Source organism: Staurois parvus, unplaced genomic scaffold (assembly GCF_062004578.1).
Source record: "Staurois parvus isolate SC_StPar_1 unplaced genomic scaffold, SC_StPar_1.0 ptg000392l, whole genome shotgun sequence".
Taxonomy (NCBI): Eukaryota; Metazoa; Chordata; class Amphibia; order Anura; family Ranidae; genus Staurois; species Staurois parvus.
In genome coordinates, this window is record NW_028318188.1 from 3,129,249 (window position 1) to 3,149,166 (window position 19,918).

General features: G+C 42.2%; 1 protein-coding gene across 7 annotated transcripts in view; it reads left to right on the plus strand.

Moving 5' to 3' along the window:
- LOC149455491 (E1A-binding protein p400-like) overlaps window positions 1-19,918 on the plus strand; it is a 201,517-nt gene that overhangs the window by 137,914 nt on the left and 43,685 nt on the right. For 6 of the 7 annotated variants that reach the window (XM_089686148.1, XM_089686151.1, XM_089686150.1 and 3 more), the window contains 5 exons: window positions 4,197-4,324; window positions 14,225-14,281; window positions 14,377-14,455; window positions 14,563-14,778; window positions 17,884-17,929. In XM_089686148.1, the coding sequence (XP_089542274.1) occupies window positions 4,197-4,324; window positions 14,225-14,281; window positions 14,377-14,455; window positions 14,563-14,778; window positions 17,884-17,929 (526 nt within the window). Of the gene's footprint in view, window positions 1-4,196; window positions 4,325-14,224; window positions 14,282-14,376; window positions 14,456-14,562; window positions 14,779-17,454; window positions 17,547-17,883; window positions 17,930-19,918 lie in introns of all 7 variants that reach the window. The other variant, XR_016314044.1, reaches the window with a different exon arrangement.

The following is a 19,918-nucleotide window of genomic DNA, read 5'->3' on the forward strand; positions in this document are numbered from 1 at the left end:
TGACATCTTTAACTGCTCTGATCTTCCTCCATTTAGGTAGCGGTAGGCCCTCTATATAACTCTCCAATCCACCCTCTCATTCTATCTCCCAATCCTAACGCTTCCAGGGTATCCATCATAAAACCCCAACTTACTCTGTCGAATGCCTTCTCAGCATCTATCGACATCAGTATCATTGGGGTTTTCCCTTTTTTACCCTCGTGGATGAGCAACAGTGATCTCAGAGCATTATCTCTACCCTCTCTTCCCGGGACAAACCCCACCTGATCTCTGTGTATCCACTCTGGCATCAGTTCTTTTATTCTATTTGCCAGCACCTTTGCAAATATTTTAGTGTCTACATTCAATAGCGCTATTGGTCGATAACTTGCACATTGCGAGGGGTCTTTATCCTCCTTCTGTATCAGTACTATATTGGCCTGTAAAGATTCTCCCCTCATCTCCAACCCGTTCCCCAAGGCGTTCATATAGATCTTCATCTTGGGTATTAAAAGCTCTTTATATTTTTTATAATATTTTACCGTATATCCGTCCGGACCCGGACTGTTCCCTCCCGCCATACTTTTTAACGCTATTTCTATTTCCTCTGAAGTTATTTCTTCCTCTAAGGAGTTCAGTTGTATTTCTCTTAATTTCGGTAGGCCTGCGTCCTCTAGGTATATCTTCCTTTTCCCTCTATTTACTGTTTCCGTTTTCTTAAACATGTCCTGGGGTATGATATTATACAGGCCATTATAATACTCTTTAAATACTCTGGCAATATCCTTGGTTGAGTGTACAAATTCCCCCTTGGGATTTCTTATTTTCTCAATATAATTTCTATTTTTCTTCTTTCTTAAAGTTCTCATTAAATACTTTCCCAGCCTATCTCCCCATCTATACCTTTCACATATTATTTTATTAAAGACTCTTCTTTTTTCTTCCTCCATTACTTTCTCTAATTCTTCTTTCTTCTTTATTAACAGCTGCATTATCTCCTTAGATCTTTCCCTTTTGTGCACCTGTTCAAGATCATAGATTTCATTTAATAATCTGTTTATCTTTTCTCTCCTTTCTTTTTTCTTTTTTGCCCCTATTGCAATGAGAAGACCTCTGATGTAGGCTTTATGTGCTTCCCACACCGTTGCAACCGACACATCCTCTGTCTCATTCTCTTCAAAAAACCATTCAATTTCCTTCTCGATTCTTTGTCCAGTCTCTTCATCCATGAGGAGTGCCTCATTCATCCGCCACACATACCCCTCTCTCTCCTCTCTGCCCCATTTTAACTTCATTGCAACCGGGGCATGATCCGACAGAGTGCTTTCTCCTATTTTTACTTCCCCCACCCACTCTATCATTTGATGTTCTACTAATATGTAATCTAGTCTAGAATAAGTCTCATGTACATGCGAAAAGAAAGTATAATCTCTCTCCTTCATATTCCTAATTCTCCAGATATCCACCAGTTGACACTCATGCATCAGTTTCTTTAACCTTCTCAAGGACTTGCTTTCCTCTCTCCGCATACCAGAGTTAGTGTCCATTCGCAGATCCATACAGAGGTTAAAGTCTCCCGCTACGATCATACACCCTCTTTTAAAGTCCATCAGTCTCTTCAACACTTCTCTCATGAATGTCTCCGGCTTCTTATTTGGACTGTATATATTTGCTATTGTGCACTCAATTCCCTGTAGTCTACCTCTCAAAAACAGAAACCTTCCCTCCAGATCTGTTAATCTATCCTCCACCTCAAACCTTATATTTTTGGCGAAGCCTATAGCAACTCCTTTTGCTCTTTTAATTGGTGAGTCCGCATAGAACCATGTTGGAAAATATCTGGTCCTCAATCTAACCTTCGACTCTATCTCTAGGTGTGTTTCTTGCAGGAATACCACTGAAGATTGTCTATGTTGTAATTCTTTAAATAACCTAAATCTCTTTCCTGGGCAGCTTAACCCTTTTACATTATAGGTTATATATTGGATTTCTTCCATCTTACTCTTTTCCTCCCAACCCCTTTTCCCTCCTTGCTTTCCTCTTTCTTATTCCTATGGAGCGTTTTTATCCTACTAACTTTTTCTCCCCCCCCCCCTCCCCCCCTCTCCCCCCTCCCCCCCTCTCCCCCCTCCCCCCCTCTCCCCCCTCCCCCCCTCTCCCCCCTCTCCCCCCTCCCCCCCTCCCTCCTGCCTACACCGTACGTTCTTCTCCTTCTTTATATTCTCTGCCCCCCCCCCCCTTTTCTCTCACTCTGCCCTCCTTCAGCTCGACACAGTCTCTCCCAAATCTGCACAGTTTTTATGTTTGAGGTCACAGCCGGAGTCACTCACCCTCCCTGCTCCTCTGACGAGACTGCTCCAGGCTCCAATTCTCCAGCAGGTCAACTCTCTTGTTCTCAGGGGGACCCTCCAGGACTTTCCTCCATTTTCTTATTGTGCAGGCAGTTCTTCACAGTTCACCCTCATCGGACTCCAGCAGTGGCTAGTCGTCCAGCAGGACGGTATCTCTCCTGTTCCTCCGTCAGCCTCCAGCCGGCCAGCCGGCTTCCTCGCTCCCAGGGATACACTGCGGCCGGTCACATGTCCCGGCCGCGCCTCTTTGTTTCCCGGCAACCACGTTCAGCGTCCCCGTCTCTCTCAGATGATCTCCGTTCCCCAGCTCTTCCTCATGCAGGCCGCCACTCAGCCAAGGGAGCCCGCCAGACCGAGGTAGGTCTCAGGCTTCTAGGGCTCCATATTACAGGGGCATTTTGTGGATCAGATAGGTACAAGGGGGTCGGTCGGAGGGGCTCCGGCCGGGAGCTCCTATCACGAGCTCTCCGCTGCCGCCATAGTTAGGCTCCGCCCCGTGACCAGCTGCACCAGGAATTAAACCCCATGTTGCTTTTGATGGGTGCTACCGGCTGCCAATCAGACCCACTGAAATAAATGGCTCCACTCTGCGAGCATTCTGCAACTGTATGCTTCTGCGGGGTCCAGTTGGTTAAAGCAGGTGGTGAGAAAGCAACACAATGCTGCCTGCTTTAACTACTGTACTGCACAAGGTTGCGGGTCACTTGCAGAGAGGTCTCATTCACTTAAATGGGTCATGCTTGGCAGGTGCTACTCCCGCCGACCATGACAGGGCGTATAACTCCTGCTGCAGCTGAGGCATGTGTATGCCCCTGGCCATTGCAGCTGAAGGGGGTGTGTTTGGGGTGGGGTGGTAAAAACATGTCTTCACCATCAGTTCTATGTCATGCCAACAGTAAAGCATTCTGAGAGCATTCGTGTGGGGTTGCTTCTCAGTCAAGGGAGTGGGCTCACTCACAATGTTGCTAAGAACAAAGCCATGAATAAAGAATGGTACTAAAACATCCTCCGAGTTCAACTTCACCCAACCATCCAAGAACAGTTTGGTGAAGAAAAATGCCTTTTCCAGCATGATGGAGCACCTTGCCATAAGGCAAACGTGGAAACTAAGTGGTTTGGGGAACAAAACATAGTAATTTTGGGTTCATGGCCTGGAAACTCCCCAGACCTTAATCCCATTGAGAACGTGTGGTCAGTCCTCAAATGGCGGGTGAACAAAATACCCTCACAGATTCTGAAAAACTCCATGCATTGATTATGCAAGAATGGGCTGCAATCAGTCAGGATGTGGCCCAGAAGTTGATTGACAGTATGCCAGGGCGAATTGCAGAGGTCTTGAAAAAGACTGCCAATATTAACTCTTTGCATAAACTTAATGTAATTATCAATAAAAGCTTTTGACACTTATGAAATGCTTGTAATTATACTTCAGCATACCATAGTAATATCTGACAAAGATCTAAAAACACTAAAGCATCAGTGACTTTGTGTAAATTAATATTTGTATCATTCTCAAAACTTTTGGCTAGGGCTGTAAGTCAGAAATGTCTCCAGCTCGACTCCTTAGCCCTGTAAGAGCGAGGAAGTCTGAATAGTTTTTGGAGACCAACTTAATCTGTTCTGGCTGTCGAAACACCTGCTTATGCTGTGCTTGGACTAAAGTTACAGAAAAATGCTTGACATTTTTCTGCTGCATACAGCGAAAAAATAAACTGTTGTAGCATCCTTCTGCTAAAGAACAAAAATAATTGCAAATACTTGCAACAGTATTGCTTCTTTTGCAGCTGCTTGTTTCTTTTAAAGACTTCTCTACTTGATTGCATTGATGATAGTCTAAACTGATTTGTGTTCATTTCTTTTCTGAAGAATAAACCCCTAAGGACGAGCCAAATCTATGCACAAGATGAGGGACAATCACATTTGCAATTGTATACCACTCGCTTTGATATGATGAAAATGACAGCTGGAAAGAGAAGTCCACCAATCAAACCTCTGTAAGTGAGACAGTGTCTTGAAATATTCATAAATTGATTTCATTATGGTTATAATATAAATAATTCATATAAATAGTATTTTAGGTAAAGTATTGTAAACACTATGTATTTGTTATTAAGCTATTTTATCAAGTTTAAATTTTATTTTATGTCTTGTTCTGCTAATTTAGGTTCACCATTATGGTTTTCCACACAGAGATGCTATGTAACACTTTTACATCATGCATTTTTTAATCTTTTACGTAACCACTTGCCAACCAGCCACAGTACATCTACTGCGGCAGGTTGGCACTACTGCGCAAAATCACGTATATATACGTGATTTCGCATTTTGGGTAGGGGGCGCGTGACCGCGGGTGTCAATCACCAGGTCCCGGCCGGTGCTTACCCGCCGGAGCCCGGTGATTACCGGCAAACATTGACAGGGAGTAGGGCTTCAGTGTTTACACTGCAGCTCTCCTCCCTGTCAGTTTGAGTACACTGATCCGGAACGCTGAGCAGAGCCTCTGGATCAGTGTGTTACAGTGAAGCACACAAACCCCACCCCTAGTAACATACTCCCCTCACACAGTTAACCCTTTGATTGCCTTCAAATGTTAACCCCTTCTTCCCCAGTGCCATTAGTACAGTGTCAGTGTTTTTTTTGCACAGATCACTGTATTGGTGTCACTGGGGATGTCAGTGCCCCCAAGTCAGTTCCCCCCCCAGTGTCAGAATGTCCGCCGCAGTCCTGCCATAAGCCGCTGATTGCCGCCATTATTAGTATTTAAAAAAAAAAATTCCAGTATCTATACCGCCATTTATAAACGCTATAACTTTCAGATAAACCAATAAATGTACACGTATAGGGATTTTTTTTTAGCAAAGACATATCGCAGAATACATTTTGGCCTAAATTTATGACAAAATTAGATTTTTACATTTTTTTTACGGGACATGTTTTATAGCAAAAAGTCCATAATACTGTTTTTTGTTGTTTTTTGTTTTGTGTTTTTTTTCTTTTCTCAAAATTTCATTTGGGTTCAGCGTTGCATGACCGCGCAATTATCAGTTAAAGTAACGCAGCGTCGTATCACAAACCGCTTCCTGATCGCTTCCTGACCGCCCTATAGCAGAAATACTGCTACAGGGCGGCACGGGTTCACAAAATCACATACATATATACACCCTGTTCCAAATTATTATGCAAATGATATTTTTCTCATTTACCTAAATAATTGATGTAAATAACAGTCAGCATAATTCTCATGTTATCAACTATTAAGAGTACAATTCAAATTTTATTGAACAAACCTGCTAATAACAGGATTTTTTTTAAACATAAAAAACTTACAATGCACTGTTCCAAATTATTACGCACAGTAAGTTTCAAAACACTTTATAGGTTGTAAAGAACTGAAAATTGTCATTTGTTGTGTTTGCAGCATATTTAATGAAATCAAAAGCTATTGCAATCAAACTTTTAACAACATTTTAACTTTTTAAACATTTTAACAGGTCACGTTACATTTTAACATAGGACCCCTTATTTGATAACAGCTTCACAAGTCTTGCATCCATTGAACTTGTGAGTTTTTGGAGTTTCTGCTTGAATTTGTTTGCAAGATGTCAGAATAGCCTCCCAGAGCTGCTGTTTGGATGTAAACTGCCTCCCAACCTCATAGATCTTTTGCTTGAGGATGGTTCTCAATAGGATTGAGGTCAGGGGAGGATGGAGGCCACACCATGACTTTCTCTCGTTTTATCCCCATAGCAGCCATTGATGCAGAGGTATTCTTTGTAGCATGAGATGGTGCATTGTCATGCATGAAGATGATTTTATTACAGAAAGCATAGTTCTTCCTTCTGTACCAGGGAAGAAAGTGGTCAGTCATATACTCCACATATTTTGCAGAGGTCATCTTTACACCTTCGGGGACCCTAAAGGGGCCGACCAGCTCTGTTCCCATGATTCCAGCCCAAAACATGACCCCACCACCGCCTTGCTGACGTCGCAGCCTTGTTGGAACAGGGTGGCCGTCCACCAACCATCCACTACTCCATCCATCTGGACCATCCAGGGTTGCACAACACTCATCAGTGAACAGGACTGTTTGAAAATTAGTCTTCATGTATTTTTCTGCCCAATGCAGCCGTTTCTGCTTGTGAGCATTGGTTAGTGGTGGCCGAATAGAAAGTTTATGCACAGTTGCAAGACTCTGGAGGGCTCTACACCTTGATGTCTGTGGGACTCCAGAGGTACCAGCAGCTTCAAATATCTGTTTGCTGCTAGGTAATGGTATTTTAGCAGCTGCTCTCTTGATCCGATGCATGGATCTGGCAGAAATCTTCCTCAATGTGCCTTTTCTGCACGAACCCGTCTGTACTCTGAATCAGCCACAAATCTCTTAATAGTGCGATGATCACACTTACGTTTTCGTGAAATATCTAATGTTTTCATACCTCGTCCAAGGCATTGAACTATTTTACTCTTTTCGGCAGCAGAGAGATCCTTTTTCTTCTCCATATTGCTTGAAAATGGTGCTCTGTTTAATAATGTGGAACACCCTCCTTTAGTAGTTTTTCCTTAAATTGGTCTCACCTGCCAATCTAATTATCACAGGTGTCCGAGATTGTTTTCAGTGATCAAAAGAGCCCTGACACACAATGCCATCCATGAGTTAAACTGAAAAGCAAAATATTTAATCTTTGTGACACTTAAATAGAATTTGCATAATAATTTGGAACAGGGTGTATGTGTATGTATATGTGTATATGTATATGTGTATATATATATATCTATGCACGTGATTTTTACGCCCCTCCCAGATAGTGTCAGATTGCCTGTCAGTACGCCAGTAATCACATTTAACCCCTTGATTGCCAGAAACACACTCATACACAATAAACCTCCATTGCTAGTGTAGTGTCTGAACGGATCAATATCTTTGATCAAATCAGCACAATACCAGCGTTCACATTAGTATAGCGTCCCCAAAAACGCAGTATTAGCGGGATCAGCCCCGGCACCTGCCCGCACCTGTGTTTAGCCCCTACGCTTACACCCCCCCCTTCTCCGCCAGCAAGTGCAATGTCAGTAGGTCACTGTCACTTGATACACTGCACACAAAACCGCAGTGTTGGCAGAATCAGGCCTGATCTCTGTTAGCACTTGCTGGTAAATTTTGATGACTCTCATATGCAGCAGAGTGCCAGTACTAGTGCCACGCTACCTTTTGGTGAACTAGCGAGCACCACTGGCCTAGTAAATTCTGGTCTTTCACATACCAGCACTGCAGTATCACTTGGTGTTTTCTGCTGCTATGGCCAGGCATAGATATGAGTATAATGTGTTTTATGCATTTCAATGACAATACACTCTGTCGTTCTCGAGGTAACCCTGAATTTGACCGGCTCCACAAAATTCAGCCCCCCATACATCACCTTAACCAAAAATTTGCAGATGTCTATACTCCCCAGTAAAACATCTGCGTTGATGAGTCCCTCATTAATTTTTCTGACCGCCTTGCATTCAAACAATTTTTCCCCAACAAGTGTGCCAGATATGGGGTCAAAATGTATAAGACCTGTGAGAGGGCAACACACTATACTTATAAGTTTTGGATTTACGAGGGAAAAGATAGTCACGTGGAGCCCCCCGAATGCCCAGACTACATGGAGAGCAGTGGCAAGATAGTTTGGGACTTGGTGTCATCCCTTTTCCATATGGGGTATCACTTATACGTGGACAATTTTTATTCAAGTGTGCCACTATTAAGACATTTGTACAATCTTGGAACTGGCGCTTGTGGCAAAGTGTGACCTAATGTGTGCCCACCATTAGAAGTGAGTGGATGCAGGGCAGTATATTCTAATGGTGGGCATACCACACACTTTTTGTGACAGAGATTTCTTCTTTTTTTTTTTTTTTTTTTTTGTGGGCTGAATGAAAAAAATAGAACATAGCATATATACCCAACAAGGACCAGCGATGTACTGGTACATCACTGGACTTTGAATGGTTATACCTGGATGATGCCTACAGCTGCAGGCATAATCCTGGTACCTTTTTTTTTCAGCCGGCGATCGGCTTTCATGTAAACGCAATCCTAGTGGCTAATTAGCTGCAGGATTGCTTTTACAAGCAGAGGGAGATGATGCCCCCCCCCCTCCCCCGCTTGCTTCCACGGCCTTCTCGGCCAGTTCCGTGCCATCGGGGGAACCTGAGAATGCAGCCAGTGTTTCTGCCATCTGACCATAGAGCTGATTGGCGACCGGAATTGTGCCAATCATCTCTATAGTCTAAGAAATCGGAAGCTACGAGCATTTCATCACTTCAGTTTCGCAGGATATAAACAGCGCCATTTGTAAATTGGGAAAGCATCTGATCACACCGATCCTGGTTTGATTAGATAATGTAAGGGCAGAGGAGATATCTAGAGTCTGATAGACCCCAGATTTCTCAAAAAAGAATATGTGACAATGCCAATTGAAGTTATAAAGGGATATTTGCATTCCCTGTGATGGCATTAAAAGTGATAAAAAAAATAAAGGGACAGTGTAAAAAAAAAATCAACATAACTTAAAAAAAAAAAAAAGCACCCTCGCCCCAATTCCCCCCAAACCCCCCCCCCCCCCCCCATGCGCACATGCTTGTGTGCGCGAGCATTGCCCCTGTTGCAGCGTGCATGTGCAGTAATTCTAACTCCTCTGTAAATCTAAAATGGCAGTTTTAAAGCATGTCATATTTGGTATCTATTTACTTGGCATACCATCATCTTTTATATTTTACCAAATAATTGGCCAATATATTGTTTTAGTGCAATAAAAGTAAAAAAAAAGTGTATTTTATTTTTTTTTTAAATTGCATTTGAAAAATCGCTGCGCGAGTACTATGTAACATAAAAAATTGCAGCACCCATCGTTATATTCACTAGGGTGTTTGCTTTAACCACTTGAGCCCCAGAGGATTTACCCCCCTTAATGACCAGGCCTTTTTTTGCTGTTTGGCGCTGCACTAATTCAAATGATAATTGCGCGGTCATGCAATGCTATACCCAAACAAAATTTACGTCCTTTTTTTCACACAAATAGAGCTTTCTTTTGGTGGTATTTGATCACCTGTGCGCTTTTTATTTTTTGCGCTATAAACAAAAAAACCACGAAAATTTTGAAAAAAAACAATATTTTCTACTTTCAGCTATAAAAAATATATCGTAAACTCAAAGTTAGTCATAAATTTAAGCCAAAATGTATTCTGCTACATGTTTTTAGTAAAAAAAATCCCAATAAGTGTATATTGATTGCTTTGTGTGAAAGTTATAGCGTCTACAAACTATGGTATAGATACTGTAATTTATGCCTTTTTTTTGCTATACAGCGCTGCACTAACTCAAATGATAATTGCGCGGTCATGCAATGCTGCACCCAAACGAAAATTACGTCCTTTTTTTCACACAAATAGAGCTTTCTTTTGGTGGTATTTTATCACCTGTGCGCTTTTTATTTTTTGCGCTATAAACAAAAAAACTACAAAAATTTTGAAAAAAAACAATATTTTCTACTTTCAGCTATGAAAAATATATCGTAAACTCAAAGTTAGTCATAAATTTAAGCCAAAATGTATTCTGCTACATGTTTTTGGTAAAAAAAATCCCGTGCATTAGCGGGCAAACTGGCGCTATCTAGGAGGGGCGCTAACACTATCGGAAGTCGCCAGCGACACTGATACAGTGATCAGTAAAAATTGGTTCACTGATCAGTGACACTGGTGACAGGGCAGTGCAGGGGTTAACTGGGGGGGGGGGGGTGATCAAGGGATTAAACGGGATTACTGGTGTACTGGCGGGCAAACTGGCGCTATCTGGGAGGGGCGCTAACTCTATCGGAAGTCGCCAGCGACACTGATACAGTGATCAGTAAAAATTGGTTCACTGATCAGTGACACTGGGTGACAGGGCAGTGAAGGGGTTAACTGGAGGGGGGGGGGGGGGGCGGCGATCAAGGGGTTAAACGGGATTACTGGTGTACTGGCGGGCAATCTGGCGCTATCTGGGAGGGGCGCTAACTCTATCGGAAGTCGCCAGCGACACTGATCAGTAAAAATCGCTTCACTGATCAGTAACACTGGTGACAGGGCAGTGAAGGGTTAATTGGAGGGGGAGGGGGGGGGGCGATCAGGGGGTTAAATGTGTCCTAGAGTGTTCTAACTGTAGTGTAGTGCTTGTGTACTCACTTTTTGGATGTCTTCTTCTCTGTCTGGAACGGAATGTGTCCAGGCAGAGAAGAATGACATCATATCCTGCCCTGTGTGTATGTCAACACAGGACAGGATAGGACAGGGACCGATCATGTGATTTCAGCCAGAAATCACTGGCTGAAATCTAATGATTGATCCCTCCTGGATCAAATAGTGTCACCCGCGGGTCGGCGGGAGCGCGCGCCCCCTGCCGGCGAAAGTGTTGGGAGCGCGGAACCCGTTTTTAAACGTGGTTTTGCGCTCCACTGCCGCCCTGCACACGTATATACACAGTGGCAGGGCGGCAAGCGGTTAAAAAAGCATATAATGTTTTTTATGTGAACAAAAAGTGTCAGAAAAGGCTTGATATTCAGATGGTTAGAAGAGTGAGTGATGTGTGGCATAAACTTCTAATGCTGGGCATAAATGCCCCCACCCCCTAAAACGACCCCGTTTTGGAAAGTAGACACCCCAAACTATTTGCAGAGAGGCATGTTGAATCAATAGAATAATTTGTTTTTTACCACAAGTTTTTGGAAAATTTCAAAAACTATTTTTTTTTTTTTTTTTTTTTTTTTTTTATACAAAATTGTTAAATGATTTATTGCTCACACATGCCATTAGTATATGTGAATTACTCCCCAAAATACATTCTGCTACTTCTCAAAAGTATGGGGGCACCACCTGTGAGAGACTTTTTTGCAGTCTAGCCAAGTACAGGACCTCAAAATCCAATAACCACCTTCAGGCTTTTAAAGGGCTTTATTTCCTCATTACACTTCCTGACTACCTATCACAGTTTCGGAGGCCCAGAAATGACAGGATAGCACCAATTTCCCCCCAAATGACCCCTTTTTGGAAAGTAGACACCACAAGGAATTTGATAAGAAGCATAGTGAGTATTTTTCAGATCTCGTTTGTTGCCACAAGGTGTCATTTGGGGGGGTTTGGTGCTATCCTGGCATTTCAGGGCCTTCGAAACTGATAGGTAGGGAGGAAGTGAAATGAGGAAGTTGCGCACCTTCAGGCTTTCAAAGTGGTCATTAGATTTCAGGCTCCTGTATGTGGCTAGGCTCCCAAAAAGTCTCACACATGTGGTATCCCCATACTCGGTAGAAGTAGCAGAATGTGTTTTTGGGTGTAATTTCACATATACCCATGGCTTGTGCGAGAAATATATCATTTAAATGACAACTTTGTGTAAAAAAAAAAAAAGGTTTTGTAATTTTCCAGAAACTTGCGGGAAAAAAAAAAAAATCTTCCATGGACTCAGTATGCCTCTCAGATAGCTTAGGGTGTCTACTTTCCGCAAAGGGGTAATTTGGGGGTGTTTTTACTATCCTGGTGTTTTAGCACCTCAAGAAATGTGATGGGCAGTCAGAAAGTAAAAGCTGTGGAAATTCCATTATCTATACCATAGTTTGAAGATGCTATAACTTCCACACAAAGCAATCAATATACACTTATTGGGATTTTTTTAACCAAAAACGTGTAGCAGAATACATTTTGGCCTAAATTTATGATGACATTTTAGTTTTTTTGGATATTTTTTATGACCAAAATAAGAAAATATTGTTTTTTTTCCAAAAAAAATTTACTTCAAAATTTTTTTTGTTTAAAGCGCCAAAAATAAAAAGTGCACAGGTAATCAAATAATACCAAAAGAAAGCTCTATTTGTGTGAAAAAAGGACATACCGTATTTGCCGGCGTATAAGACGACTTTTTGACCCTTGAAAATCTTCTCAAAAGTCAGGGGTCGTCTTATACGCCGGTACACATGTTAGAGGGGCTGCGGCATTAAGTACAGGGGTTTGCAGGGGCTGATGTCTCTTACCTGGATCCAGTCCCACGACGATCCGGTCCAGGAAGCGCGGCGTCTCCTTCAGTTCGGCCACTGGATGTTCATGCGGCTGCTCGGCACCGCCTCCTCACCGGTGATTGGTCGCCAGAACTGTAGCTCAGGAAAGGCACACAGGCGGCCAATCACCGGCGAGGGGGCGGAGCCGAGCGGCCCAGCGAAAATTGAGTGCCGGAGCAGCAGGTAAGTGTGCTGTGTAGAGGTGCTGCTGCAACCACATATGCTGGCTGCAGCAGCACCATACGAGAACATCGGTCAGCAAGTCTCAGTGGGAGGAATAGTGCCCCATCATTGGTGTCACTGATACCAATGATGGGGCACTATTCCTCCCACTGATACCAACGATGGGGCACTATTCCTCCCACTGACACCAATGATGGGGCACTATTCCTCCCACTGATACCAATGATGGGGCACTATTCCTCCCACTGACACCAACGATGGGGCACTATTCCTCCCCCCCACTGACACCAACGATGGGGCACTATTCCACCCCCCACTGACACCAACGATGGGGCACTATTCCACCCCCCACTGACACCAACGATGGGGCACTATTCCACCCCCCACTGACACCAATGATGGGGCACTAGTCCACCCCTCACTGACATCAATGATGGGGCACTATTCCTCCCACTGACACCAATGATGGGGCACTATTCCTGCCACTGATACCAATGATGGGGCACTATTCCTGCCACTGATACCAATGATGGGGCACCATTCCTGCCACTGATACCAATGATGGGGCACCTATTCCCCCCACTGATACCAATGATGGGGCACTATTCCTCCCACTGATACCAATGATGGGGCACTATTCCTCCCACTGACACCAATGATGGAGCACTATTCCTCCACTGATACTAATGATAGGGCACTATTCCTGCCACTAATGCCAATGATGGGGCACTATTCCTGCCACTAATACCAATGATGGGGCACTATTCCTCCCACTGACATCAATGATGGGGCACTATTCCTCCCACTGATACCAATGATGGGGCACTATTCCTCCCACTGATACCAATGATGGGGCACTATTCCTTCCACTGATACCAATGATGGGGCACTATTCCTCCCACTGACACCAATGATGGGGCACTATTCCTCCCACTGACATCAATGATGGGGCACTATTCCTCCCACTGGTGTGCATTGGAAGAGGGGTAGTCTTATACGGCGAGTATAGCCCAAACACTACATTTTAGCAGGAAAAGTAGGGGGGTCGTCTTATACGCCGGCAAATACGGTAAATTGTATTTATGTATTGTATTGCATGACCGCGCAATTGTCCATTAAACTAGCACAGCGCTGTATAGCAAAAATAAAATGGTGTAAATTGGAGTATCTATACCATAGTTTGTAGGCGCTATAACTTTCACACACAGCAGTCAATATACACTTATTGGGATTTTTTTTTTTTACCAAAAACATGTAGCAGAATACATTTTGGCCTAAATTTATGACTAAGTTTGAATTTACTGCTTATTTCTTATAGCCGAAAGTAAAAAATATTGTTTTTCTTCAAAATTTTCAGTCTTTTTTTGTTTATAGCGCAGAAAATAAAAAGCGCACCGGTGATCAAATACCACCAAAGGAAAGCTCTATTTGTGTGAAAAAAAAGATGTAAATTTCATTTGGGTACAGCATTACATAACTGCGCAATTATCAGTTAAATTAGTGTAGCAAAAAGAGGCCTGGTCATTAAGGGGGGTAAATCCTCTGGAGGGCAAGTGGTTAACTATATACTTTGTTTTTTCATTGTCTTTAAATTTAGTATGTTGCTTATTTCATATCTTTAATATGGATTGTACATTTCAGACTTGGCATGAATCCATTCCAGAAAAACCCCAAGCACGCATCTGTCCTTGCAGAGAGGTAACATTTAAAATGTACTTTTTGAGTATTAGATCATATACCAGATGGTTTTATTTTTTTGTTTTTTTTTAACATGTTTTTGTTATTTTGTCTAGTGGCATTAACTATGACAAACCATTACCACCAATTCAAGTGGCCTCATTGCGTGCTGACCGTATAGCCAAAGAAAAGAAGGTGGGTTATCTCAATAATGTATACTATATTTGTCTAATTAATAATAGGGATGTGCATGTCTTCACAACTTATATTTCATGGAAAAACTTTACCATGCTGTTCCCTAGGCTTTGGAGCAGGTCCGAGCACAGCAGCAAACTGGGCCATTGCCACAGCAGCCACAGCAAAATGGACAACAGCCTGCTCAGCCAACAGCTGTGCAGACGGCACAGGCTCAGACACCCACTCCCGCAGTTACCCAGGCACAAGTTGTCGTTCAGCAGCAACCTGCAGCCAAGAATCCGAATACTGGTACAACACCCATAACCACTCCAACACTCATTGTAAGTCATGCTGATTTTTATATATATATGTTACAAACTGTTTATCAGCAGAAAGTCTATCTCCTGGGAAGGGCAGTAAGTATATCTTGTAGCATTATTTGCTGCTTGAATAGGTTAGGGCTCTGAAACTTTTTTTTTCTGACTGGCTTTTGTTCACTGAATGCCAGCCCATATGCTTTCTGAAGTGCCCTTCCTGTCCTACTGATGCAGAAAGGAGTGTTGTAATCTAAATACTGCCCTGAGCAGTTGGTATCAAGCTTTCTTTTGATAGCAGGTTTATCTACAGATTGGCAGCTATCAGCTGTTGATAGTGACCATTATTTATTTTAAAACAGTAACATTTTAATGAAGGTTTTTAAAGATTAATTTTACATTACTATCACCACATCTTCAGCACAGATAAGTTGAGTTAAATGAACAATATACATAGTACTTGGTGGGTGTGATACAGCAGTAATTTAGACACAGGTATGTATTGTTAATGGCAGAGTCATGACAGCAGTCTACAATACACTGAGATTCTGTTCTCTGGAGAATATTAAAAGGTCCAGAAAAGGTTTGAATATGATTCAAGGGACTTGAATATCAGATCCATTTGGATGGCAGAAGGCTAAGATGGACCTCAGGGTTTTGCTTGTAATGCAGCCTTTTGGCACTGGACCCTGTGTGTGGAATCCTGGGCAGATTTACTGGCTGAGGCCCTTCTGCAAGGGTGCTATACAGGTCCATGGCAGTGGACCCCAGAATGCAAAGGGAGGAACAACTCTTTGACAGTCCTTGGGACAAGCCTGCCATGATGAGATCACTTTGGCAAGAAGGGTGTCAGAACTGGCAGCTCTTTCATGTAATATTTGGTTTTGCATCACTACAAGGTGGTGTTGCGTTCTCAGCCATCTTTTTTTGCCAAAGGTGGTTATACTTTTTTATTTCAATTAAGACATTGTCTTGCCATTATTTTTCCTAGTCCTCAGTCAACAAGAGAGAAATTACTGCATACTTTGGATGTAGTTTGAGCCGTTAAGAATTCTGACTTTTTGATCTGTGCAGATAATCTCAAGTAAATCCTGTTTGTGCTGCCAGAGGGACCCCAAAAAGGGGCAGGTGGCATCCAAAGAAACTATTTTGCATTGTATTTGCCATTTAATCATTCAAGCCTATGGTTTGAAAGGTAAAGTTCCACCCTTTCTCCTAAGCGCACACTCTACCAGAAGTGTGAATGCATCTTGGGCCGTTCGCTATCAGGCGCCAGTGGCGCAGGTCTACAAGGCAGCAACCTGGTCTTCAGTGCATACATTCACAAGGTTTTACGAAGTGAATTTGAGAGCTGCAGAGGATACTGCTTTTGGCCTTAGCATGTTACAGCAAGTAGAGTAGGCCCTTAGGATTCATGTCTAAGGTTGATGTTTGTTTCCCCCTCCCCTCAAAAGTATTGCTTTGGGACATCCAAGATGGTCATGATTAATAGCCAATTCTGTGTCCTGTGATGTACAATAAAGAAAATTGGATTTTTTTCTGCTTACCTGTAAAATCCATTTCTTGGAGTGCGTCACGGGACACAGAGGTCCCTCTCCTCTTCTGGAAGTTCATTACTTGCTATAAAACTGTTGTGTTGCCTTTGTGGGAGGGTTTATGTAGGGCAGGACTTCCTGTCTGTTTTTTGGTCAGCCAGTGTCCGTTCACCTATAGGTAGTGCAATAACCATGGTGGTCTTGATTAATAGCCTGCTCTGTGTCCCGTGATGTACTCCAAGAAATGGATTTTACGGGTACGTAAGTAGAAAAAATCCGATTTGTTGCACTCACTTGGCTGTTTGTGCAAACTATACCCAATGGAAGACAGTTTTTGCAAAAAGTGGGTGGTCCTTCTGTGGACCTTGCAAAGAAATCTTACATAAAACCCTTACTGTAACAGAAGAAGATGTGCCACAATGTAAGTATTCTGCATTTTTTTTTTTGTTTACCTGTGCATTCTTTTCTTGGAGTACATCGCAGGACAGATGAACGGATTTTTTTTTTCAACTGGAACTCCGCTTTAAGGGCTCGTTCACACTAGGCTGTTTTGCCAACGCTTGCCAAACGCCCCTATAGCGTTTGGCAAGCGTTGGTCCGGTGTTTGCGGAGCGTTTTTAACGCTCGGCAAACGCTCCGCATGCGCGGTTTAGCGGCGGTTGCTAGGCGTTTGCCGAGCGTTAATAATGCCCCACAAACGCCTATAATGCATTTGAGTGGTGTTACCGCTCCACAAACGCCCCGCAACCGTGTCGCAACCGCACCGCAAACGCCGGCCGGGCGTTTGCGGAGCGGCACCATAGACGAGAATAGGAGGCTTCAAAGCCTCCTGACTCGACCAGAGGCGTCCGTTTTGCCACGACGCAAACGCTCCTGTTAGAACAGCACCATGTGCTGTAATGTGCAGAGTTGGCAGAGGCGTTTGGGAAGCGGTAAAAACGCTTCCCAAACGCCTCTCTGCCGCCTGCACACAAGGCTAGTGTGAACGTAGCCTTAGAGAGCTGGATTTGTGACTTACCTGTAAAATCGCTTTCTAGGAGTACATCAGAGGAGACAGGACCCTCCTTTTTGGTCTTTCCTCCATATTGCTTTTTAATAAAGCTAAGGCAATACTGGGAGTGGGGGAGAGGGATTATGCTGGGTGGTTTCAAGCTTTGCTATTTTCCAGTGTCCAGTTACCTGGAGGTGGAGCATACCCAATAATCTAAGAATTAACCCTTCTGTATCCAGTGATGTACTCCCAAGAAAGGGATTTTACAGGTATGTAAAATCTAGTTTCTCCAAATGAAAACGACATACACTGTAAGAAATTCATTCCTGGGGAGCAAGACCTCCACTTTTTTTTAAATATTTACTAAATATAATTAATACCATTTATTTTGACTGAGATATCTTTTACTGTAGCAGCATAATGTTACAGCTGTATAAAATAAATAAAATTCTCTATTCAGATTTTAAATGTTTTGGAGTATTACAAAGGCTTCAGCTGATGTGTATACTGGCATGGAGGTGGAAATACTCTTGTGATATTGCTATGTTTTGAATTATGGCATGATACATTGCACTAGTTTAACTGGAATGTTTCATGTTGTTGTAGACTGGCACCATCAAGGCTGCAGTACCAGGAACAACTATAGCCACAGGTCAGTATACAGTCATAGTAACTTGCTGGTTGGTGTGTGAAAGCTAGAATAATTTCTCCCCTGTGCTGTTTTGGTGTAAATTTTCATTTTTTGCATGTAGAGAGGGAAAACATTGATATAGCTGTAATGTGTGTTTGTCAAAGACGAGTTCCTTGAATGTACCTTAGGTACACAGCAGACCATTCTAATTAAACTAATTAAAGCAGGTTTTGACAATGAGCATAAAGAAAACAATGTCCTTACATGTGGATAGTTTCATTCTGTTATCCTTACTGCATAACTGACACTTTAAACCTTTCACAAAGTCTTCTGTATTATACAACTGAAAACTCCCCAAAACTCAGAATTGGCTATTGTGTGTATGTGATATATGGATTGCATGCCTCTACAGGGTCAAAAAACTGACAACTATTCTCTTTTTAAGAAGAGCTGTATAAGTTCAGAAGCAATGTTAATTTAGTCAACGAAAATATTTTCATCAGCCGCATGTTTTCAGAGACAAAAACTAAATGAAAATAAAATTCAGTTTCAATTCATATGACTAAAATACGACTAAAACTAAAATGGCATTTTAGTCAGTAGACTGACTATTATTATTATTATACAGGATTTATATAGCAGCAACAGTTTGCTCAGCGCTTTACAATATAAAGGGAGACAGTACAGCAACAATACAGTTCAATACAAGAGGGTTAGGAGGGCCCTGCTCCTTGGAGCTTACAATCTAAGAGACTAAAACTTAATAGAAATTTGACATCAAAATTAACAGTAGTCAAAAAAGCAATATTCTTGTTAGTTTATGAAACTTGGTTTTATTTATAAAGATGTTACTTGATACTTGTTTTCATTATTAACAGTGAACTGTTAAAGTTTTTATATTCAGGTAATACATGCAATGGCATTACAGCCAGCAGAGTTTACAGTTTTAAATTTTTTTTGTATTTCAAAGTTGCACTTGTTTGTCAAAAAGCAATATTTTTGTTTGTTTAGGATACTGGAGATTTTAGTTCACTGAAATGTACTGGAGATCTAGATTATATAAATAGCTGTCCCTAAAATGAAAACTTTGTCTAGACTTTCTGTTGAGCTGCGTTTTTGCCACCCCCACACCCTGCCTCCCCCAAGCTGCATAGGCAGTGGATGGGGTGTATACTTGCCACAATGCTTTGCAGCAAAAATCATGCCCGTCGCACTTGGCAAGCAGTATCGTGCCAGACATAACCCATTCAAACAATTGCAGTGCAGTGGTGAGGAATTTACGGAGTTAAAACCGGCAGTGCGGAGACGACCTCAGCTCCCCGCCTCCTCTCATACACCTCTGAAACATGTTCTGACCACAGATCACTTTTTAAAGGAGTGGCAGGGATGGCTGCTGGTGTAAATGTAGCCCTATAAAGAAGAATATAATGTACAGATTATCAAATATAATTGTGACTAGAAAGAGCAAATGTTACAGCTATTACTAGTTAACAAAAATTCATTTATATTGAATGACGAGTATATGATGTGCATGTCATTTTAAGGGATTAAAAATGATTAACGTATATGTGTAGCCCCTAAAAAAAATTATGAGACCACATTGAATAGAATTTGAAATTGACATGATTATTAATTTAAAAACAAAATGCTGTGGATGAATTCTCTACTCTGACTCTACTGCCCTAAGAAATAGGCTGTAGATTTGTCAATCCATCTCCTTTTTGAGGCTTGGGAATTTTTTTTTACCCTCTGCAATAACATTTGCCTCTAGTTATTGATGATATTTCTATTGGGATATTGTGCTACAGCATGTACCCCTCTCTCTCTTTCTCTCTCCCTTTTTTTTTGCTTGCCTCTATTTTCATATGTCCCTTCATTTAATGTCTTTACTGTATACCTCTGGTTTATATCTTGAAGGACTTTGATGCTCCAGCATGACCCTCAGTGCTCATGTTGTACATTTTCCAGTACAGCAATATCTGTTCTTCTAAGACAGTGGCTTGACTTTGG